The 10,312-nt window shown below is 36.9% G+C and overlaps 1 protein-coding gene across 1 annotated transcript; it reads right to left on the bottom strand.

The window, feature by feature from the left end:
* Positions 1–775: 775 nt before the first annotated feature.
* Positions 776–9,923, bottom strand: LOC113338405 (polyribonucleotide nucleotidyltransferase 2, mitochondrial-like). Its single transcript, XM_026583845.1, has 16 exons — positions 9,541–9,923; positions 8,497–8,628; positions 8,240–8,410; positions 7,913–8,041; positions 7,677–7,838; positions 6,756–6,878; positions 5,612–5,731; positions 4,220–4,357; positions 3,975–4,140; positions 2,960–3,085; positions 2,588–2,718; positions 2,162–2,393; positions 1,980–2,063; positions 1,586–1,668; positions 1,199–1,294; positions 776–1,082 (listed from the first exon to the last, which is right to left on the bottom strand). The coding sequence occupies exons 1-16, from the start codon at positions 9,913–9,915 to the stop codon at positions 1,062–1,064; spliced, it is 2,289 nt and encodes a 762-aa protein (XP_026439630.1). The 5' UTR covers positions 9,916–9,923; the 3' UTR covers positions 776–1,061.
* Positions 9,924–10,312: the final 389 nt, after the last annotated feature.

Raw genomic sequence — 10,312 nt, forward strand, 5'->3', positions numbered from 1 at the left:
AAAATCGAAAATCGGAGGTTGATTTTCGCTACGGATGAAAAAGGATCTGATTTTTTCTTATGTTTCAGAGAATAGGAAAGAGTACTACAAGAAGATAACGATGGAATTGATGAAATGAGTAGAGAAACTTGTTCTGTCAATTTTGGGCTGAAAAAAACAAGGGACATTTTACATAATTCGGGTATTTTGAGGTTATTAAATATCCTTTGTTTTATTGGACCTTTCTCACATAGATATTGACAGCCGTGGGACTGTAACGCGCGCGTTATACACAAATTAACAATTATTAATTAATCGGTTATTAATATCTCATTTAATTATTACTTTTTGGTGGTCCCAACATTAATATACACAAATTAATAATTATTAATTAATCGGTTATTAATATCTCATTTAATTATTACTTTTTGGTGGTCCCAACATTAATATATAGAGTTTCTATTGTATTATTTTAGCGAGAGGTACCTACCGTACAAGTCGCTAAGTCGGTAAATTAGCAACTTAATCTGACAATTATCACAGGGCGTGTACTACTGAGCAATATGACGGTTCATTTGGGTATCTTTTGGCTAGCCCATTTGGCCAACACTAAATGTGAAAGCACCTTGGCCATCACAACAATCTACTGACAATTTAATAAGCACGTTCGATGATCCTGGATTATCACCAGCCTTCAAGAGACTTTTATGTATGGTGCATGCACGACTTTGGATTGGACATGACTGGCCTACAATTAAGTTTACTTTTACAACATACACAGTAAGGATGTTTATGTAATCGGTCGTTAGTTTCCTTGTTTTTATACTAATGAAAGAAATCTGGATGAAGTAAAACTCTCTTCATCTTCACGGAGTTCTACATGATGCATTCAAGTTGAACTAGTTTTATGTCGATGTCCACCTAGATAAGAAATCAGATATTTCTGATAAATTGGATTCACATAATTCTTGGCCATCTTTACAGAGAACCCCAAGGAATTAACTGGCAAATCCAAATCTACGCGTCGGTGGAGCCAATGTTTTGCAACTGAAACCGCTTAAAGACAATTGTTGACGCTAAACCTACATATATGCTCTTTCAACCTGAAATATTTGAAGAATAGGCTGTAGTCATCAGCTTCTACCATACTGACAGGATCAGGCAAGAGTAAAATAGAAAGCATAAGAATAAGAACCAGCACCACATTTGTATCAAATACCTGCTCAGCTGATATTTCCACGTAGCTCTTCATTAGGGTTGCCTCGTCTTCATGTAGCCTTCCAAATTCAACCTCATGCGCAATAATATTTTCAACCTAAGAGAAACAAATATATCAAGAGAATTCACACCCGAAGAGAAATCAGAAAGCACGTTTTGCGTAAGCATCTAAAGCACACATACATCATAGGCTTTAAAGGTAAACACAGCATGGGAATATACTGACATAGTGATGCAGGAGTAACAAAGAACAGGTCAACTCTCAATTAAGAGAGGAAAAAACTATATCGTCTAAAAATTTGATTAAAAAGTATTGCAAATTGAACACCTATAGAAACGGATCCTACATAACGTCAGGTAACCAGGTTCAGTAAAAATAATAACTTACCTTTTGCCTAGCTAGCAAATGACTTGTTTCATTCTTTGCAGCTATTGTAACCGCTCCATTTTTCGTCAACGAAATCCTTGTTCCTAAATTACAAACGAAACATCAAAAACTCAAGGCCTAAATGCTTCAAATTATTTTTTCTCTGAGGTCGGAACAGTCAATGTTAATTTACAACCAATATACTAGGTCTTTAAATTGTTTGGTTGGTATCTACTCGTCATTAGTCATTCCTCTTCAGGTGGACTTGCTTATTAATCGTGCTAAAGGAAATGATATCAACCAGAATTCTTTGCAAACAAGAATACTTCACCCAGAAAATCATGATAAGCGCTGTTAAAAGGTAAGTTTCATATATTGTTAGTGCTTACAGTTCTATACACGTGGTAAAGATTACCTGTTTTCCGTTCGAAATCCCTCTGCCATGCACCATTAGATACAGTCAAGCGTTCAATAGACTTAGTGGGAAGCCTATATGCAACTACACAACATAAAACAGTGGCAACATAAACATCCATATTATTCCTCAAATAGTCAAAAAAGAAAAAAAGAAAAAACAATAAGCGAGAGTAACCCAACCTACTGTCGCGTCACTCCAACCCCAATCATCTGAAGTACAATAAATAGGATTACTGATCTTTTGGTCCATCGTATCAAGGACTTCAAGGCAACCTTTTAATGCAGGTCCTAAGCAGCCACAGATGATACCTAAAGGAACACCAGCTACATTTAAATCCAATCGAATTGCTGTAATTCCATCTCGCGAGCCTGCAACTTTGAAGTTCATGTCCACTAGATGCTCCTCTAAACTCTATGCAGATCCAAGTAAAAAAAATATAAAAAAAATTGTTTGCCACTTTAAAGAGTCGAATATATATTAAAACTGAATTTCTTTAACAAACCCATTTGAGATCTCACTTTTTAAGTTCAATGCATCTGATTGATCAACTCTAATGACTATAATTAACAAGGAAACAAGACAAACAAAACCAGAGGAGAGCTTACTGATAGATCTGTCAGTATTCGGTAATTGTTCATCTTTCCATCAGTGGGATAAACTTCACTGACGGTGCCCACTGAAACACCAGCCACATGTTTCTTTAGAGGGACACCAGAAGCCATTAAAGCAACACTCCCTACAAAGAACATCAGACAATCTGTTAGAACAAAAGGCCACACAGAGAGTATTCAGATCCTTCAAAAAAACAGATATGCCCGGCAATGAGACACCTTATATCTCAAAATACGAAGTTCTAATTAAAAACGTCTATGGAACCATTGCATAGATAACACTCTTGATAAAAGTAACATTCAGGAATCAAGGTAAGTGTTAAAACATAAACGCAGTAAATACCGTCTTGAAGAACAAGAATTTACCCCCACAAATAGTGGCTGTAGAGACTGAACCATCAGAATGTATAGCTTCTGAGTCGACACAAACAACATATGGAAAGTTATATTCTACAGGTAGCAGCACAACCAAAGCTTTCTCCACAAAATCGCCTACATAGATCAGAAGATAAGGTTAAAAGTATGACAAGGTATTTTGGATCAACGTAACCGAGTTCATCTAATTAACAATATTTACGGACAATAAGACGCAACCAAATAATATAACTGATTTTTCCTAATTAACAATATAAACACAAACAAAGAGATGCAAAGAAATAATATTAGCCAGACGGACAAGAAGAATTAAGGCTTAAAAATGATCCACCATCTCTAAAAACCCAAAATCTAAGGCATGCAATGTCAATCACCAACATAAAAAGAAAAAAAAAACATTTTCAACCAACCCCTCGAGAAAAGAAAAATAGAACAAACAGGCTTGACAAGGTAATGACATGGCTAAGAGGACTATTTCAAAAAAATAAAAAAAAGTCAAGGCTACTTTATTTTTTATATTGAGATCAAGGACAGTCATCTTGAATTTCAAAGAGATGTGGTGCGGAATAGTTAGCAAAAAAATGAAGTGACAAAATAGTAGTTTATTAGCCTAACTTCCCAAGAAATTAAATGTTACCAAGTCCAATATTTCATGTTAATGAAGAATGGTGTGCACCGTGGTGTTTACCAAGGATTCATTCCTACAAAAAGAAGAATGATGTCCAAATCTCTCCATACAAGGGGAACAGAACTTGGAACATCATGACCCTATTCTATGTTTTCATATAAGAATGATAAAAATTTAGCATCACAATTAGAATTTATATGCTTAAAAATGCGGACTAAAGCCATGAGTTATGCCTTCTGAAGGTTGAAGCTGAAGGTGAAATACCCAAGAAAACAGCCGACGGATACAATTCAAGAAGTATCTAGTATCTAATAGGTGACATGTGTTGGCATAGATGTGTTTCATTATTTAAAATCAGCAGGCTGAATCGAAGCTTACCGTCCCGTGCATCATAACTATTGCAATCACCTAATTTCCAGTTTCCATCAACTCTGAAGGGTGGACTATTGTACAAAAATCTAGGGAAACGGAGAAGGGGATGATTTCCACCCATATTTTTAGCTTCATCCTTTGTTGGTCTTCTTTGTGTCACTGTGCATGTAACCTGTGATTCGCAACACCATCAAATTAGAAGAAATGTCAATACCATAAGGAAACAAGAGATTAAAAAGAAATCAAGCCACCTGAGTCAGCCCACAAGCAAATTGTGATGATCCCTCCAGTTCTGAGACTTTAGAATATTCACATTTTAACCGCCTAACATTGTCAAGACGCCTCCCATCAACTCTAAGATCCTTCTCACTAATCCACCTGTGGAAAGCCTAGTAACAGGACACAAAAGAGAGACTTGCCATATTATACAGTTGAAACAGAACTTTAATTCAACAAACCATCATAAATGCTTTTAAGAACAACAAACACACACGTATGAAGAGGGTTTCACTGACGAACATAACCATTATACAATTTCGATTTTGTTGTAGATGATAGTATTGGTGAAGTCGCTGGGTGATGATATCCGTCACTTGGGTCGAAACTCGTCTCACAAGCCACCGTGAATAGCTATAATTATACATTTTCAAACAATAACATGCAATTCGCAGTAACAAGGACTTCAACAAGAACGTATTTTGAGGAGTCTACATGTAGTTTCAAACAATGATATGCAATACGCAGTCAAAAAGTAACTTCTGATGCTGTATCAGAACACTCTATACCAGTAACTTGTTTCCATGGGGATTTAAATCCTGGTCTAATGCTACAACTGAACAAGCTGACAGGAAATAGAAAATGTAAGTCTAAGTAAGACCATTAATCATGATCCACACAGCAATTAATATAAGTGAGGCCAAAGGTCAAAAGCATACAGCGATCAAAAAGGGAAGTTACCATGTCCCCTAAGCGACATTATGTAAGGCATTGGCATAACCTAACAAATCAATTAAGAGGAAAGTTGAGGTTATTGGTAAAAAAACTAAATTTTTCTACCACAGCAAAGAGACAAGAAAGCATCGACATGGGACTAAGCATCGACATGGGACTTATACTGCAAAACAGGTTCCTTTGAATTAATTAAACTTGATTAAATAACGTGAGTGGTACAAAAACTACATTTTTCAACTACAACAAAGAGACAAGAAAGCATAGACATGCGACTTACATCACAAGACAGGTTCCTTTTAAACTTAATTGAATAATGTGAGGATGATCACTTTAGCCTTCTGGCTATGCACATTATGCATATAGAAAAACGGTAAACTACATTTTTCAACTACAGCAAAGAGACAAGAAAGCATAGACATGCGACTTACATCACAAGACAGGTTCCTTTTAAACTTAATTGAATAATGTGAGGATGATCACTTTAGCCTTCTGGCTATGCACATTATGCATATAGAAAAACAGTTCTATATAAAAGATGAGCCAAAATGATTGTAGAAACAACGAAATCACTCTTTGGTCAAGCTCAAAATTTGCAACTTGCGCAGTACAAGTAAGAGAACAGTAACTCATGGATCAACTGAAATACTCAAAAGTACTTGTTCATAATAAACTTATGGCGAGGCGCGCCTTACCTTTTTTTTTAGCATGTCAACCATCTTAGCTTTTTTTTTCTCTTCATCATTGTGCTCTTCCACTTCCAGTATTCTTTTTACATCTTCTGTAAGTTTGACCAGAGATTCCTCACCCCCAATCTGAATATGCAAGATCCAAAATCAGCATCCAGAGATGCAGAGAAATAAGGGGAAATTGAATATGTGTGTATAATGTTATCTAACAAACACAAACAATACCAAGAATATATAACACTGCAGAGATACATGATACTGATCAGACGAGAATTAGTTTCTACCCCATTCTATTGTACATAACGCCTGTTGCTTCTAAGTTATTATGGGTATACCCCAAGCAAACGTTGTACAAACCTTGCGAACATACAATATTTGGCCCATTAGCCCCAGTCACCAATATTAGTCCAAAGAAACTAAGTCCACTAATCAAAATCTTTACCAACCAAAAAAAAAAATTGGATCATGTGAAGGAGGTGGCCTTAACTTTAAATAGAAATCTGAAAGTCAGATTTAGGGTTTTATTTGGTCTACTTATGCTAGAATCACTGACAGTTCTCCTTGGCAGCCATATCCTACTTCATATTTCTCCATTCTTCCGGCTCCAAACGAACCCTAGCAGAAAGCCGTGTTTGGGTGTGAGGCGTCAAAAGTGAAAATACTATCACTTCGGCAGCCTTGGTAGCAGCACAGCCTCAGCAGTGCCAGTAACAAAATAGCAAAAAAGAGACTGGAGGTCCTGAATAACAGCAGGGACCACTCAGATTACTGACGCAGAAGCTACATCCTGTCAATGAAAGAGACAGGAAAGCATAGAAATAGGAGAGTTAATGCAAGAAAGCTTCGCAACTACCCTTGATGTTCCCACAATATATGTTCCCATGAATATGATCCAAGTTGCTGAATTAGGTGTGACTGAGGAGATCATCTCCTGACACACGGAAAAGAACATAGAGAGCTTTCGATGAAGTAAAGAGACTTGATTTTTGTTGTGTGAGGATGATCTCTTTATCTAGCTCGCAACACAATAGGTGGCCAATTAGGATTCCCAAAATGAACAGAACATGTTGTAGAGAAATTGTGTTTACTTTCTGGACAAGCTGAAAGTTCGCGACTATTACAGTGTTAATGTTAAGGTGACACGAATTACCATTTTCTTTCGTATGTTGATATTTGGAAGAACCTTCACCTCTTCATCGTGTTTCCCCACCCCCAACACTCTTTTTGCATCTCTTGTAATTTTGCCCAAAACTTTGTCCCCCTTGATCTGAGTCTGAATAACAAAGATACAGAAAGCATATTAATATGAAGAGAACTAAACAGAGAAATAAAAATATACATCACTCAATGCAGTATGTTTTCTAACAAACAGAAAGAATACCATAAACACAACGATGTGGAATTGCATGCATACAAAATTCCTATTGGAGGGAACATCAACAAACCAGCAATACAGAATGATGTTCGATGAATGAAAAATTCATAAGGAACAGATGAAACTGTTGGAGCTAACATCATTATAACTTAGTTTCCCTGTTGTTACCACTCAAGTCTTGTAGAATACCAGAAAAGAAAAAAGAATGCAGCATGGAGAAGCCCTAGACCTTCCACCTGCAACCATATGTAGCCAAGTAGCACATACTATGGTGGTTATGCATTGTTCTGGTGAAGCATGGTTTAATAGACGAAGCAGTTTGGATGCACCAAAAACCTGATAGCATAAATTTATGATCACTTTTTGGAATCCTTATGTTTTTGGTCGTCGTGTGACACGTTTTTATACCTGACGTCTAACTGGTACACGTATTGTTATTACACAGCTTTAAAGATGATTCTCTCGGGATTACGGAGGCTATGAAAGCAAAGCAGCAGTGTGCACCCTCCTTATATGCTAGTTGCCTTATCCCCATCGATGCAGGTGAAACCAAACTGCTTTTTCGATTCTCAAAGTTTCACTTTCAACTAGATTGCCATATTTCCACGACGACAAAACTATTGACCAATTAGCTTTGAGAAGAACATTTCAGATTATGGTGGGTAGAAGGACAGAAATAGAATAAAAATGATGTACCTTTTCATTTTCAGAATCAGGAAAGAAAGCTTCGAATGGTGCTTCCACCAAGCTCATGATTTTCTGAATGGTACTCTCCTTGAGCATTGTTAATGTGTAATCCTTCTTATGCTTCCCAGCTTTTTTAACCAATGCAGTTTGAGGGTCAAGATATTTTACAGCCTAAATCATCATTTCAGAAAAGTCATCAATTAGAAATAAAAACAATGAGGAGCCTAACTAGTCTTATGACTCACCTGTTGATGTGCTAGCTGTAGCGCCTGTTTTAGATCTTTCTCCGTAACCTCACGAGCTTGAGCGTCTGCCATTAGAGTTTGATGATCTCCATTGCAGGCATAAACCAAGTCGAGGTCACCAAAGTAAAGCTGATGAATTGTAAACAGTACAACAGAATTCAAAATACAATCACCAAGGAATAACTGAAGAAACATGTAAATTTCTCTTTAGATACATATGTTATAGAAACTTGCGACCCCCACAAATTAAAGCACCAAATGTGGTTGACCGTTGACAATCAAAAAAAGGTCTTAAAAAAGTTCATTACTAGTGATTCATTCAAATACCTCATTCCTTGATGGATTAATAACAAATTCTCCCCATACCCTTGCTATACGCACAACCCCAATTGGGCCACCCCAAGGAATGTCAGATAGCATAAGAGCTGCAGATGTAGCATTGGCAGCCATTACATCTGCATTTTGTTCTCCGTCGCAACATAGAACTCTTGCCATAACCTATATACATAATTAATAGTCAGAGAAACTATATTTATGTATAGAAGGAAAAAATTGGGAGAAGTCTTCTGCTGAATAATAGGCACCTCCACATCATGGTAAAAGTGTGCTGGAAAAAGAGGACGAATAGGTGTCCGAATAATACGAGCACTCTCCCTCGGCATGAAAGACTGACTGACACCGTCATTAGTAGGAAACTGGTTTCCTTGGTAATCAACCTATAAAATGCAAAGATATAGCTTGAGAACAATTAATAATGTCATGCATTAGCCATGTAAAAAACTTTAGATCAATGAACTGGAAAATCCGGGGAACAAAATTTAAGATCTTAAAAAAAGTAACTGAGTTGTAATAAATAAAAAGAAAGCAACAATTAGTGAATTGGGAATTGAGCACTACAAAATACACCTCCAACGCAGCCTACACAATGTGATAAACAGAATACTAAATGTATTTCTGATTTAAACTTCGGAGGCATGGTCTTAACTAGAAGATAACCAGAAAAAAGTAAGAAAATTTTCTAGCATGGTTTCCACATTAACTGTTTCTGGTCAATGGGAGTTTAGGGACGCCACTGCAATTGCAAGCCTGACTTGACACACTACAGAATGACCACGAGTGTAATTGACATTGTTCTAAGGAAAGCAGTTTTGAGTTAAGAAAATCTGAACCCAACAAGCTCTTAGACTACTGAAGTGGAAATTGGGAGAAAATAAAATTAAGAGCTTTAAAAACTCTAAGATGTGGTGAATAGAAGAAAGCAAACAATTTACTGAATTGGGACTTAAAGATGATTAATTTGAACAGGGACTTAAGGGGAAACAAATTGTGAAATATGGAAGAAGATGAATGTGAATTGGGACTTGAGGGGAAACATATTGTGATAAATAAAAGAAGATAAATCTGAATTGGGACTTATGGGAAAACAAAATTTGATAAACGGCAGTGATGAATTTGAATTGTGATAAACGGAAGATGAACTGAATTGACCGGAAAACAGTACCAAATGACACAGAAACACATACCCTATGTCAATTGAGATGGTTAGGAGGTTTTGTGATATTTAACACAGTAATAAAGTTACGACCTTAGTGCAACACTAGAGTGTCAATTTAGTGTAAAAACAGTACCTTTATGCGGGGCGAAGAGCGCGGGATGACATCAGGAAGAAGAGGAGAGGCAGAAACAGTTGAGAAGACTTTGGTAGATAAAAGATTATTTTCTTTCAATCGAAACAACGATGATGGGTCCTCCTCTTTTCCAATGTATTGTGACGTCAATACAACATCACCAGATTGCTGATCATCAGGAGGGCAGCTTGTTTCAAAACTAACACGGTAAGAACCAATCTCGAATTCTTCCTTAAATGGAACTACTTCTGGGAGACTAGTGTTGTATCCTCTTCTTCCTAATCCTAATCCCCCGATCCTCCAGTTGAGCGTACTCGAAACCACTGAGAAGCACTTGAGATTTGATCTTCTTCCTAGTGCTAATGACAGCGCCATGGCGGTGAGACTAGTTCTTCAAGAGAGAGAAAGAGACAAGTTATTATCCTTATCAATTCTTCTTAATATAAAGGAGAATGATTATGCTGATGTGGCGGAACCATAACAACCCTGATATTTTCTCCAATATAAGTAAGCCACGTGGACAAAACCAAAAGATTGGTTGCTTTGCCGGAAAGATACGATTTTCGTTAATTAACGAATTCAGATGTTGTTCACGAAAAGGCACCAAATCGTGAAAGGGCAGTCATTGTGTACAAACCTTATTATGATTGATTGAATTGAGGAAAACATAACCCTAACAGTACGAGAAGATACGTCTCTTGAATGAAAAGACGTTACCTAGCAACTGCTTTCCAGAATAATTTTCCCGTACACGCCTTTTAGGCTTTGCAGA

The sequence above is a fragment of the Papaver somniferum genome, chromosome 1 (genome assembly GCF_003573695.1).
Source record: "Papaver somniferum cultivar HN1 chromosome 1, ASM357369v1, whole genome shotgun sequence".
NCBI lineage: Eukaryota > Viridiplantae > Streptophyta > Magnoliopsida > Ranunculales > Papaveraceae > Papaver > Papaver somniferum.